This window comes from Homalodisca vitripennis, chromosome X (genome assembly GCF_021130785.1).
Source record: "Homalodisca vitripennis isolate AUS2020 chromosome X, UT_GWSS_2.1, whole genome shotgun sequence".
NCBI lineage: Eukaryota > Metazoa > Arthropoda > Insecta > Hemiptera > Cicadellidae > Homalodisca > Homalodisca vitripennis.
The window spans coordinates 29,363,827-29,379,270 of record NC_060215.1 but is presented as its reverse complement, the minus strand read 5'-3'; the positions used below and the strand labels follow the sequence as shown (position 1 = coordinate 29,379,270).

Sequence of the window (15,444 nt, the reverse complement as noted above, 5' to 3'; positions counted from 1 at the left end):
TCCTGCATTCCGGACTCTAAAACTTGTGCAACCAAAAGAAAAACAGAAATACCAAAGATTTTAAGGTATAATGAAAAGGGTCACCTTCTAAATCATTTGATGTACATGTACTATCAGATGATGCACACATCTAGGTTTTATGACATGTGACACTGTTGCTGAGAGGTTTCAAATATTAATAAGTAATAAATGTATTTATTTTCTCATTCTGCCACAAAACATGCATCATGCATGGGAGTGCCGATGGCCGAGCGGTCTAAGACGTTGGACTTGAGTCTGAGCTAGAGATGGCGCAGGTTCGAATCCTGTTTGTGACCGTTGCACTTTTTATCAGTACCATCGACCTTGTACTGTATCGACTCTCCCCTTTATTCTGTTTGATAAGATCCTCGCACAGGCCAGTGGCCCATGAGGACGGGCAGAATAAGGCATAAAAGGAGATCGGCTTCTCCTTATATAAAAAAAAAAAAAAAAAAAAAAAAAAAAAAAAAAAAAAAAAAAAAAATTAAAAACTTACATAATTAACAATCATAAACAATATAATTACACTTCCCAAGACTGACTAAATGCACTAAATGAAAACTTAACCATGTATTTTGATTTACAAAATAACGTAATATAACTTAATACATCTTCTTTCAGTCACCTTACATATCTTATCATTATAAAAACTTGTAAATACACTGACTTTTGTAAATAGCAGAAGAGAACATTTAGGGCCTCCATGGCACTTGGCCTGTTTGGAGGTTCCAATTATTTAAGATTAAAATTATTTTACTGCGTCCAGATGGTGAAAGAATGAATTTTGTATTTAATATTTTTGGCCAATGTTTTTTCTTACTATCAGTGCTTCTTTGCATGCTTAGTGCATGAGAAATTATTGAAATGAAAATAAGTGATAGAAAAGATGTTAAAGAAAAAAATTGAAAAATTCGCTGCATGCTTAAGAGCAACTTTAAGCAAAATAATTATGGAAAATATTTATGTGCAATCGTAAGTGTTAATGCTGAATTTTAATTAGGAAGTCAAGGTGCTCCAAGTTAGCAGCCACTCTCTTAGTCTTTTCAAACATGTTTTAATATTCATTAATTCTTTAATATTGTTTGATAATTTCTTAAAATTCTTGGTGCAATTAAAATTTAAAGTACTTGTAAAAAATGTGGAATTCGGTTTTGGAACTGTATATTGATTCCCAGATCTTAATTTTTTCTTGTATTCTATATTTTTTGTGGCATGTTACCGTACCATTTCTTGCAAAAGAAAATCTTTAGAACTTTATATACAAAAATGTATTTTAATGGCAAAATTTTCAACTCAAAAATGTCCTGCTATTTAGTTGAGAGGAAGTATGAGATGCAAAAGGATGCAATTGCGGATAATTGCAATACGGAGCTGATAATTACGGACATTTTGTTATTGTAATATGTAAAGATTCAAAGATTGCCTATCATAACAATTTTTGTTATAAGTTCTAAGACAAAAATTAAGCATTCACTAAAATGTAAAATAGTTTCTATCAAAATGTGGTGATTAACTCACCACCATCTAACTTGAAACATTTGTTGCATCTCTCCTTTTCTTAAAAATGTATTCAGCTGCCCCAAGAGAGCATGATCATCCAACCCCAACCCTACTACTCCAACCCTTTCTCTTTACCAGCCTAATTCTACAGCCCAGTTCTGTATCTACATTGGAGTGAATCAAGAAATATTAGACCTCTACTTCCAAGACTGGAAAATTTACTTTTTCTTTTATTGATTATCAGAGAGGTATCGCCAACTAGGATCCTGGGAACTTTTTGTACATGTGATGTAGTATTGTTCCATAACATATTTGATACTTACTATAAATTAACCATTCTGTTATTGAAAGCCGTTCTACCATTTAACTCCAGTTTGTTACTGGTGAGGTTCACCTTTTTATTTCAAAATCAGTGTTATTCAGCAGCTGTTCTGTTTGTTCTCTTGTTTGTTACTTTATTTTAATCCTGAACTGAGTCATGAGATCTTTGCTACGCCTTGTACTGAGTGTGAGGATAAGATTTATAGTAGTCTTGTCTGCAGTCCTTGTGATAATCATGTACATCTTAAATGCCTCAGATTCATGGAGATCAAATATAAATGTTTTAAAACAAGCATTCAAATGAGCAGTGATATTCTGGCATCTGAAGTTTAGGAATAACAAGACTCCAGTCTGAAGTTCTGTGAGCTCTAATGTTTTTTGCTGGATTCCACAGATACTATTCAGTAATCGTAACATAGCCCCCTTCCATTCAGGAGATTGACAGTAAAAGAATGACAAAGATTCTTGAACACTTTGATAAGGAGTTAAGACAATGCAGTCCAATAAAGTAAGATAAACTAACGAGAACACAGCCTGAAGACTGATAAGTTAAGTTGACAGAAACAGTCTGCTTATCATCCTCCAATCTCTTTATGATTGGTCAAGTCTTCTGATTTAGTCAAATTGCTGGAAATAAACCTTCAAAAACCGTTGGCAACATTTTTACGGTAGCCTTTGGATATGCAAGTTGAACTTTTGGACCAGGAGCAGGTTATAAACCTATTTCTTAGTCCACTGTGTTTAAGAAGGGCTGTCAGAAACTTCATGCCTCTAGCACCGACTAAAGAGACATAGAGATTACAATTGTAATGAACGGTATGGAACAATTCAACATTAGTGAAGAAATAAAAGGCTCAATTCATAAGTAGATTTCAACAATCTGTAACTTTGAGGTTGTTAGTCAAATTGTCAAACAATTTGGCCTGTCATGATTCATCGTAACAAACCTAAAACTAAAGCTCGCAGCTGCTATCCATTAAAAAAATATTTAACTGATTACAATTTTCAAAATTATATTAATCTGAGTTCCTTGAGAGTATTTATTGTCAACTTTATTATTTACTGAAGTGGAAGTATTTTTCTCATTAAAAATGCTCTAAACGGTCTGGAGATAAGCATAACTATGCACTGAATGTACCCTGAACATAGAGGTAAAGTGGAATTGAACCATTGCAGAAGGCTGCATTCTAAAAATGTGAAAAGCGTATTTCCTACAGAGGTGACAAGAACTGCCTGTTTTGCGTTTCTTGAATCTCACATAAGATATGGCATAGCTTCTTGGTAGGAAAGAACTTCCACAAATTTAGAAAGAGTCCTTGTTCAACGAAAAGAGAACTGATAGATGTCATGCAGGTCTTGGATACTCAGAGAGATACTGGGCTTCATTTGATAAACTTAACATTCTAAGGATAACAGGATTTCTGACATTTGCCATTATAAGAGGTTATGAAAGGTATAACACTTCGGTTGATGTTATAAAATGTTAGACCACTTTGTGTACCAATATTAGAATATTATATATTGTTACCAAAGAACTAAGTGGGAAACCTAAAAAGATTATAATAATCGAACAAACCTCAACCAACAAAATTCGCACACACACCATGACACTTAGGTCTAGGACCGAAACATAGGGCCAGAAGCGACTTGCCTTTACCCCTTCCCCCTCCTGACCATCGCCTTCCAGTCCCATTGTTTCAGATGACACTAAACGGTGCTGGTGAAAGAGCCGACGTCGATATTCTTGTTAGTACCCCACTGTAGCCTGTGCTAGTGTGATGTGTTATTATTATCCTCGTACCTGTGATCTGTGCTCGGGACTTGCATCCTGTGCAGTGACAACGCCTGGACTGGACTCCAACAATCTTTTGGGTAAGTTTGAACCCTTTTCTTTCCGTTCTTTACTTCTTTCTGTTCTTTATTTTTGTTTATATTAATACGTCCCCCATCTGACGAAGAGGATAGATTTCAATCCTCGAAACGTTAAAAGTGTTATTATTTTGCAAATGTACGAAATCCTGCTATCCTTTCAAACCTTCCATCATCAATAACAAACTTTAAACAAAGAATTAACATTCTAGCTTTAGATGTCCTAATGTTTGCAGATGGTAATTGGGTACTAAATACTAATTTGTTTATAATAATGTGGTGAACAGTTATGTTGAATGTTTTTAATACTTAACACTTTCTTTTGTCTTAAAAATAAAACATTAATCAAATTAGAATTTTAGAATTATTATTTGTTTTTAAATTTTCCAAGAACATGATTAAATAAGCAGTTGATTGTGAAAAACACATACATCTTATTTATGTTTCTTAAACATATTTAGTTCTTTATGAAACTTTTTTAATCACTATGACGCTTCTTTGCTCACGAAATTGGCAGTTTTTAATGTATAATTATAAATCACATATTATTTAGGCTTTAAACAGAAATTTTTATTTTTATGTCACTTCAAACTTTTGTTTTGCAGATATAGTAACAGTATTTTTGTTTATAAACACGGCAATGACAACAGCTTACTAACAGATTCAGATTCAGACTTGACCAGCCAAGTAAATTATTATCTGTTTCAAACAGAAATATACCATGGAGGAAACACAATGCAAAAGTGACTCCAAGGAGAAAGAGACATAAATGTGACACTTATGGACTGTATAAATTATGTCAGGAATAAACCAGACCGATATGGAACCGAGGGTGGGCAAATCGGAACAAGTCTGCTTATGGAGTGCGAGGGCAATCTTTGTGATGTTGAACTTTGTTTGCCTATGGTGAGCCAAAGATAGGCAAAAAACATTTTTAGCAAAGAATTTAAGCAGGCACATAGTATAATGTCTTAAATATTATTATTTTATAGTTATATCAAGAAGGGAACAAAAGAACGAGAACAAACCATGCCAACTAGCATTGAATACTACATGTTTAAGAAAGCAAAATTTAGACTAATAGTTAACCCTAGAACGGTCGGGCTGGGTCTGTGAGACCCAGCATTTATTTTTTCTATACCTAGTTTTTTTAAGTTTCAGTTTTTATTTTAATCTGAGCGGTCGTGTACCTTCCAGGAAAAACCTGAAGAGAGGGCTGTTATCTGCATCTGGTTATTATTTCCGTCAGTTATTAGTTTGATCGGAGTCAAAGTGCACGTGGGCCTGTGAGACCCAGCCCGGACCGTTCTCATTACTGTTTTCGGCCATTCACATTTTGTGTAAGTTCTGTTGGTTGTGGCAATTACCTGCACAATTTTGTGTTTTAGTGTTGTAAATTTGTATATATAACTGTAAAAACATTACCATGAATCTTAGAAATAGTGAAATAGACCGAATATTGAACTGTGAACAGGAAAGTGACGATACAGACGCTGATAAGAGCTGCTATGCAAGTAGACGCACCAATTGACTCTTGGAATTTATTTTTTAACGAACCTTTGATTGAATTGGTAGTTGAATCGACAAATATTTATATTGACTCTGTACAACAAAATTACACAACTTACCTAAATATGGCCTGATGCACGCAGAAATGGTGTGCGGTGACTGCTAGAAAACTAAAGTTTTTTAGCGATATCCAGTTTCTTATATTTACTCTAATTTCTTGAAATATTCTACATTTAAGTAAAGAAACAAGTTACTTCTACACTAAATAGGTATAATGAAATATTAAAATTAGTTACAAAATAAGAAAGTAACCTTTATTTGTAATGTTTACAGTTTGATGCAACAAAATACATGTTATATAATTAATTCGTTTAAAAAAATCAATATCATTTCTTTTTAAATTTATGTTGTTTTTATAGTTGCTAGGAGATAATGTACTAAATATATATAATGTAATATATTAAATGTACGTATACAAAATATTAATTTTTGAGTTATTATTTTTGGGTCTCACAGGCCCAGCCCGACCGTTCTAGGAACTTTTATCTGCCCGACCGGTCTAGGGTTAAACTATTAGAGTGTTAGTGTTGTATCTACACTCATAATTGTTTATATGCATCCATCCACCTTCTCCTATACTAACACCCCGTGAATAAAAAACTCAAGTTTTCTTTTCATTCAGGTTGATAACATTTTCAAACAACTAGCATTTTAAATAAAACATTTTAAAAAGTGTATAATGTATTTGATCATTACAGAAAATTTGTCTAAAACACTATTTGTAAAACTATATTATACTGTACTACACTATATCACATTATACTGAAATGTCAAAGGTGACTAAATACAAATTCAATTCAATTGAATGAATACTAAGAATTGGTATTTTATCTTAGGATGACAAGGTTCTCCAATCAAAATAGTACAGTATGACCATTCCAATTTTATCTGACTTGATATCATATCTCAGCTGATAAGCTTTTCAGGACAATGAAACTTTGGATTCTGCCTGACTTGCTTATAACTTTGGTGAATAAATTTGTGTTGATTAGTTCTGTGATATTATTGGTTTGTTTCCACATGCCTTCTATTGAGGTCTTCATAGAATTTTTATATTATTTGATGTAACATTCAAAAATACAAGAATTATTGATGGAAGATAACTGTAGAAGAAATCAGTAAGGATTTTAGGAATTAGTGTTGGTTCAGTTCATTCAGTTTTGACAATGGTTAGTCGTTTGAGACACATTTCTCTAAAGTGTGTCCTGAAATTGTTTTCACCTCATCAACAATTAACTCACATTTATACAAATCTTACGTTTGTACAATTCGTTTCACATTATTGCAATATTTATTTCATTCCTTTTTCAAAATACTTCCCTAAAAATATTTAGTTGAACGTTATCAAATAAATATTATGTTTGATCAAGTGTCATCAAAATTTGATAGTGTACAGAAATGTTCAGATAAAACTTGGTAAATAATCTTGCTCAAATTAATTGAAGTTTAAACTTTTATACAAGTTTGTTCAAACCATTTTATTACTATTGATTGGCAAACTTCATAGACCAGCCTCAGCTTTTCTTGGGACTCCAGATTGAAGGTTATCTGACTTGATATCATATCTCAGCTGATAAGCTTTTCAGGACAATGAAACTTTGGATTCTGCCTGACTTACTTATAACTTTGGGTTGCTCACGTGAGAAGACTTTCAAACACCCTAAATAGAGCCCACTGTGCCATTCTCACATTATCAAAAATCGTAGACCTGGACGTAATTTTGATGGTTTATCATGCCTATGTATATTCTTATCTTTTCTGTGGTATTATGTTTTGGGGACCTTCCCACCATAGTCATACCATTTTTGAAATAAAATAAAAAATAATTCGTTTAATTGCTAATGCCCAAATAGATCATCACGCAAACCTCTTTTTTCAAAATTAAACATTCTTCTGCTCCCATGCATCTATATCTATCCAACACTCTCATTTGTAAAACAGAACCCCCAAAGCTTTTATGCTCAATCATCCTACCTTACAAGAGAGAAATAATATGATCCTTCCACTTCATAACACAGAAAACTTTACAATAAACTCCCAATACACCTTCAGAATGAACCATCAATAATAATCTGCAGGAAGAGGCTCCGTGAGCTCCTCATGGATGGCATGTTCTACTCAGTAGATAACTTTCTTCGATGATGCTGGTGGGGCTCTTGACTTTACAGTACATCTAATGTCATACCTGAAGTTTGTAAAAATCTGGCAAATATGTATAATTTGTTAAGATTATTGTTAAGTTAATTATTATTATTAAGTTTATCTGAATTTTATACGAATTATTTAATAATATAGTGTTCTATTACTCTTATCTGTTATATATTTGTTCAGTATCACTAATAATAATATAATTTTTATACTAGCACTTAAATTGAATAAGATTATATCAACGAATACTACTTGTATAATTAATATAGTTTACAATATCACCAGTTACTATAGCAATGCTATATATGTAACGTTTTGTGACAAATAAAATTTGAACTTGAATTGATTGATCATATTTTGATCAGACTCGACTGACGATTTTTGTAAGGGTAGTTTGTGTCTATTGTTTTTTTTAATGTTAGGTTTTATCATTGCGATCTGAATCCATTAACCTTAGTCTTTACCTTGAGGGTTGTCCCACTAAAAATAAGGTCCTGAGGACTGATCGTGAAGGATACAGGACTCCTCTGTATAGTAGTGTATGCCGGGAGCGCTAGGGTGTCTGTAGCCGTAGCAGGACACTATGATTGAGTAGCAGTTCACTGAGTCCTTCAGCACTTCACAGAATACCCTATAAACATTACAACTCAAGCTTGAGAGTAAAATTATAATAACAATCTATTCTGAGTGTGCTGAGAGTGAAATCCTGCAGACAACAACAAACACAAAAAGACATAACATTGCTGTAGGTCAGTTCCCAGACACACCTCTGTCCGTTTGGTATGTTTGGTTTCATGCCCAATTTATTATTAACAAATAATGGAATGTTTGTAATATGATCTAGATGTAATTATAATTCACTTGTATTTTACCATCCATGAAGATTACTTTGTTCTGGAGATTCGTTTGAGCGTTCACTTAAACATGTGGTTAAATCTGATGTTCAATATGACAAAATAACAAACCTGACTTATGTTGCAGCTATATTTGATTCATCACTGTAATTATTATCACACTAAAGACCATAACTAAATTCAGAGCTCTATTTGTGGAGGAATACACTTAAACAATGTGCCTGTACCTCTTTCTGAACAAAATAAGCACCTTTAGTTTGGGACCTTTCCTGTGCAAAAATGCATAAATGCACTTTAAGACCTCATCAGTATCTCCCGCATCCTTTCTTCTAGGAAGTATACCACAATCTCCATACCTCTGGAAGGTTACAATTCTCACACCTCTAGTTTTAGGAATCGGGCACCAACTAAATTATAACTTTTAACACAAAACAATAAAAGGATTGCAAATATTTGTCATTGTTATAAGAAAGAAACTGGAAAGCAACATACTTTTCTCCAGGTGTCAAGATAAAAAATATACAGCTAAGCACATATGAAGTTAACAAATGAAAAGTGTCATTCATATGGAATCAGCAGGGTGAGAGTTGACTTAACCCTATCCTAATAGCTATGTTGCTTAACCCTTTGCCTCAGAATTGTAAGCCCTTTTCCTCGTATGTAAGATGGCCAGAGCTGATTGCCACCACTATTTCTGTATGTCCTCTCAGGATATTATGGTTTCTTTTTCGTTTCCCAAACAAGCAAATGGATTTCTTGAATGGCCAGCTTCACTGGACATCTGGGAAGATGAAAAAATCATTAGGTGCTAAACGTCTGATCCCATAAAAAGCAAATGACTAGATATTTTCAAGCTGACCCAGAACCCAGGGTAACCTGCAATGGCAGCCACCCAACCTGAAAACACAATTACAACCAAAAACTTTGAGACGACAAAGGAATTGCCATGGCCAGCAATTAACAACCAAGCCAAAGGGGTTTTTTTGTTCTCTTAGGATAGGAAGCTTATAAATTGCACTTAGTTCTATAAGAACCTTAGCGCTGCTTCCAGAGGGACAGGATATTCAGGTTGGGTAAGGTTAAGTGGTAGGGGCTGCCTCCTATCGAGATCCATGAGGAAGAATTAGGGCACTAATCTCAAAGTCATGTCCCCTAGAAGAAGGAGAGGCTGCTCTGAACCAGCCTCTCCAGTCAAAGCAGGCAGGGGATGGCACACCCTTGTTGAGGCTAGCAAGAACCTCTGAGGTTAGGGAACGAACCCCACCAACTCCAACAGTCATCTACCGCAGTAGACTAGACCTATCGAATTACCCTTGCACCCAAGAATCTCGACATTTGCGGTTAGTGATGTACCGCTCCTGGACATCCATAAGGTTGCCCAGATTTAAGTGACACATCGGTTTTTTGCTGTGCCCAGTGTTAGGTTCAACTGGAAGGTATAAACCAGCCAGAAGATATCCCTGCTGGGTCGCTGTTCACCTTGCTATGCCATTCTGCATTTTTTTTCATCACCATCATGGTTATCGATAGCCCTTTGACCATTTAGTGAAAACTTTGCCGCCCTTACCCATCCTGAACATCCTGTTACTCAGGAAGTAGAGCAAAGGTCCTTATAGGACTAAGTGCAATTTATAAGCTTCTTATCCTAAGAGAACAAAAAAGTGAACAGCAAAAGGTCATTTTATTATGTTTACTGTATACTTTTATGACGTTCTGTGCGGTCTTTTGATACCCTGTTGGATGGGTTTACTTGATAGCTGTTGTGTGTTCATTTACAAGTATACTACAAGGTTGAGACCACCAAAAAATAGCCCAATCATAACAAGTTATTCAATTTAAAACAACACATCAATTGTTGCTTATTAAAATTAAGTAACTTTGCTCAATCTTTATACGGTTGGATCTGGCGACAAAGCACAGAGAGTTTTGGTGGGTTTTTCTTAATCCATGTAATATCTTAAATAACACCAACACATTGCTGTTTATCAGTTGATACATTAAGTACAATATAGTCTGTGAGGATTAAAAAAGTCCTCACTCGTTTTTGGATATTATAAAAAATAGGTTGTGTTTTTAACTCATATTTGCCTGTAGAGTATTGCTACCACAATGACTAAAGACAGTTAATACACCGTAACAAGATATCCTATATATGCCACCAGTATTATAATGAGGCTTAATAAATCAATTAATAGAAGAGAAGATGAAGTATAGATAAAAAATTATCAAGTCTGCAGTTCTCAGTTCTAGGTTAATGATTTGCTGTTTAAGAGAAAATAATTGTGTATATTAAAGCAAAGTAAATTTAAAGTTGTTGCATTACATAAAGTATGGTTCTATATTTAAATTGTTTAATTATTGGAAATATATGATAAAGTCAATAAAAGCGCTGCTTATATTTAATAAAGGGAATACTATGCAATTATTCATAGCTGTACCTTCTTGATGAGTTAGCCTTGTTCAGATCTCGGTTGTACATTGTGTTTGCTTGTTCAAATCCATCTGTATTTTGGGCAAGCAGTTTCGGAAACACAATATGCCGTTCGTACCTAACACAGAACCAACATTTCAGTGAAATTCCACATATACATATAATGAATTCAAATTACAACTAAGGGATACACTGCAAGGCAAATTACTTCAATCACAGCTGACTTTGTCCAAAAAGAAAAACTTGTTAGAGAGATAAGAGAAATTCAACCATTTCCTTCGTGATACTATATCAGTTAATAATAATTATCACTAAGATTATCAAAATTCATAAACACTTTTAATAACTTTTGTCATAAACTATAAATTTTTTAGAATTTTTCTCTTTGGCCTTTTACAACGTAAAGAATAGTTTTCCTTTTGTATAATAAAAGTTTCAGTTGAATCCGTTTGATAACCATATCCAACCCTTATATGTTTCTGAATAAATAAATCTATTCCTAATTTTGGATATCAGTATTTTACTGTTGTCACAGGTGATTAACAATTTAAAATTTTTTACTACCAAAGATTTGCTTTGATTTAAAAATTACTACTAATTTTATTTCTTGCTTAGTTATAAAATACTTTTTTTTGTTTTTTCGGCTTCTGAAGTGTAAAGATTCCCAATTAGCCCAATATTGGCCAATAAGCCCAAACTAAAGACTTGCATCGCTTCATTTTTTTCATATTTGCCAATTTCGGACAAATTTGTGTTGGTAATATGTTTAAAAAGTACATTATAATTCATAACTTTTATGTTAATATTTTAAGACAATCATTGTCTACTTTATTGATTTACTAACTTCTTTCGCTATTTAAAAAAAAAAAAATAGATTCAAAATCTCACAAATTGTATATATTTCTAACTCGATTTTTATGTTACTATCATTTTAATCTATATCTTTAAGGGTCACATACATTTTAAATTGTCATGAAGAAAATATATGAAGTACTTGATCCAGAAAGAGAGTAGGTACCTTTCATTTTAAACCCTACTGTGGTGTAAATAATTAATTTTTAATTTTATCATTATTATTTCAATGCATACAACTATTTAACTATGCCCCCAAATTGATTGTGCCCTTTATGTTTTTCTATACTTCCAAATTTGGTGAAGTTCTGGTATGAGTTTATACAAGAAACAATATTTTTAATCAGAATTATAAATTTTCTTTTGGAATAAATTTAGAGGATATGCACCCAAACATAGCTTTTTATAATCAGAGACTTCGTGACAGTGTTAGCTCAGTTGAGCCAGCTGTGTAGTGGTGGGAATAACTGAATGAAAATAACTGGTTAGTTCGGTTATTTTAATTTAACCGATTAGTCGGTTATTTTTGCTGCATCCAGTTAAATTAGTCTTAAGACTAATTTTTCTATAAGTTAACTGATTGTGAAGACTTAGTCTATATTGAATTAGTCGTTGATTCTGATCGGTTATTTTAAATTAGTCTTTAGATTAGTTTTTCTACAGACTAATTTTTCTATAAGTTAACTGATTGTGAAGACAGTCTATATTGAATTAGTTGTCGATTCTGATCGGTTATTTTAAATTAGTCTTTAGATTAGTTTTTCTACAGACTAATTTTTCTATAAGTTAACTGATTGTGAAGACTTAGTCTATATTGAATTAGTCGTTGATTCTGATCGGTTATTTTAAATTAGTCTTTAGATTAGTTTTTCTACCGACTAGTTTTTCTATAAGTTAACTGATTGTGAAGTCTTAGTCTATATTGAATTAGTCGTTGATTCTGATCGGTTATTTTAAATTAGTCTTTAGATTTTAGTCTATATTTGTATTAGTCGTTGATTCTGATCGGTTATTTTAAATTAGTCTTTAGATTAATTTTTCTACCGAATAATTTTCTTTAAGTTAATTGACTGTGCAGACACAGTCTATACTTGAACTAGTAGTTTATTCTGATCGGTTATTTTAAATTAGTCTTTAGATAAATTTTTCTACCTACTAATTTCTATAAGTTAACTGATTGTGCAGACAGTCTATACTTGAATTGCTCGTTTATTATAATAAGTTATTTTTATTACTCAAATATCGTACTTTAGCGATTACCTTTCGGTTAACTTTGGTGATTCCTAATTAAAATCAATTATAATTTTGCAATTTGAACGGTAATCATCTTGTAGTGTTATAGATGTTATATGATAATATAACATTTTTAAATGTTATGACTAAAATGTATGCATAGAAAGAAGTAATAATACAATTACAGAATTTCGTTTTCAAATACAGTTCAGCCGGTTAGGGTTTGGTTGGAATTTTTTGATGGTATATTCAGGTCTGAACTCAGACCGGGTTTTCGTACAATTTCTACCGGAGCCAGTCACATTAATTTTAAATAGTATGTAACCATGTTTTTCATGACAGTGTAATATAATTTGTGTGTGTATTTTATATGTTTTAATTAGTCATTGTTGATGTAAATACCAAATGTTTTTTTATAATTTTTTCGTTAAGCGTTTCGTTTGTGTATGGTTCTATATAAAATATCATAAGATGTAAAACATAACGCACTGTGTTTTACTACATTCCAGGATTATTTCAATTGTCAATTTGTCTGTATATTTATTTTCTAATCCAACTATTGTTTCATCTTGGTCCTAAGTAATTTTTATTTCAATAATGATACATTAATCTCTTTTATTACGTTTTAACATAAATAATGAAACTCATAACTTACTTATTTTATTTATATTATATAATAACTTTTTTATTACATTAACTTGTATATTATATTAAGAATTTCTTTATAACTTACCGATTTAGTTTTCTTGTAATGTACTCTTAGATGTAAATTGATTTGCAAAAATTAAAATGTCATGAAATAAATCTCGAAAATAATAATTGAAGACAACTTTTAATTTTTATTTATTTATGCTATATTGCAAACAATACCTACTTATATCCAATAGAATATATTCTTTTATAAAATATCAAAGTATGACTTTTTAAAGACATAAATAAAATAATTGTGTAGGTGTTATGGTTAAGGTGTTTCGTGAATAATAGTGTTTTGTTTAAATACAAAAATGAAGCTTATATTGAGAGTAAGTTTAGCAGAGCATTAGGCTAATTGTTTAGGTGTAATTGTTATCTGTAAATAAACTCTGAAATTGTGTACTATAATGTGGATTGAATTAAAAAGGTAATCGGTTATTCATTCGACTAAAATAACCGATTAACGAGAAAAATAACTGACTAGTTAGTCGGTTATAAAATCCATTCGGTTATCCCATCACTACAGCTGTGGCGTTCTGATCTCCTGATACTTTGCCTCTCGCTTAGCGATTCGACGTCATGTGAATGACAGATGTGAGCTGCTGCTACCTAGCGGCTTCGGCATGAACTGTAACAAACACATTGGTCGATACTGCTCTTGTAGCGATAGCAGGAACTAACTACTCAGACCATTATCCTATTTGGTGCTGCTACCTGGCATTGTTTGATGTAGATTGAAACTGAACCAAATCCAGTCCCCTCACAAAATCATTGCTAGATTGTCACATTTCAATGCCCTGACTGATTATGAAATTACATGTAACATTCTAAAAATTAAATTTCATAATATTATGTTACAAAAAAATTAACAATATTCATTTTATAGGAATATAACTTAAGCTTTACAAATATAATAGTTCTGGCATTCCCTTAGTCTAGCCAGTACTGAAATCATGTTTTGATAAATATGATTTAATGATTTATTTTCTCAAAATACATTACAGAATTGTACAGAAACCATGTTTACATCCAATATTACCATAATATCTACTAATGTACAATAGAAATACAAATATAAATATACATTCTAATAGAGAAAATAACTAACCTCCAAGGCAAAGCCTGTGTGGAGGAAATTAACACACAATTTTCCTAGAGTGATGGCTAAATCTTCTATTTAACATAAAATATATAGATCCAAACTTTAACTACTATATGTACAATACATTAACTAATATACAAATTTCACAAAGTTGTTACTAGTGGAAAAATTATGTGGGCTATATAATTATATCATATCAACATTTAAACCAAATATAATATTGTCAGTAGGTAATATTTATTTATTTCTGTACTTTATTAACTTGTGTGTAACTTTAAGTTCAAGAAAGATTTTATATAATTGCAGGATTAAGAAGAAATTTAAGTTGATAAGAACTGATTCCTGTTAATTATTGTGCAACAACATTTACTTCATTCTTCATTCTACTGTAGGTCCTACTGCATAGAGAGACCATAAAAACAGCCTCACAACAACCCCAACACTTTGAAACTTGTATCCCAGCCTCTCCTTGTATCTCCTTGCCAAAGAAAAACTGCACAGCTGTCTGATAACTGTTACTGGTGTTGACAGGTCTTCTGCATGGTGGTCTCATGGTGGGCTTCGGAATACACTAGTTTCCACAAAAATCCTACCTCGGCAGTCTCATGGTGGGATTGGGAATACACTGGCTTTTCCAACATCCCTACCTCAGTAGTCTCATGAGAGGCTTGGGAATACACCGGCTTCCATAAAAACCTTACCTAGACAGTCTCATGGTGGGATTGAGAATACAATAGCTTTCCTAACATCCCTACCTCAGCAATCTCATGGTGGGATTGGAAATATAAGGGTTTCCACGAAAACCTTACCTAGACAGTCTCATGGTGGGATTGGGAATATACTGGCTTTCC

General features: G+C 32.6%; 1 protein-coding gene across 1 annotated transcript in view; it reads right to left on the bottom strand.

The window, feature by feature from the left end:
- Positions 1 to 15,444, bottom strand: part of LOC124369404 (cytosolic carboxypeptidase 6-like) — a 101,498-nt gene that overhangs the window by 6,006 nt on the left and 80,048 nt on the right. Inside the window, exons 12-13 of the mRNA XM_046827408.1 lie at positions 10,721 to 10,831; positions 7,947 to 8,059 (exon numbers count right to left, since the gene is read on the bottom strand). Coding sequence (XP_046683364.1) covers positions 7,947 to 8,059; positions 10,721 to 10,831 — 224 coding nt within the window. The remainder of the gene's footprint in view (positions 1 to 7,946; positions 8,060 to 10,720; positions 10,832 to 15,444) is intronic.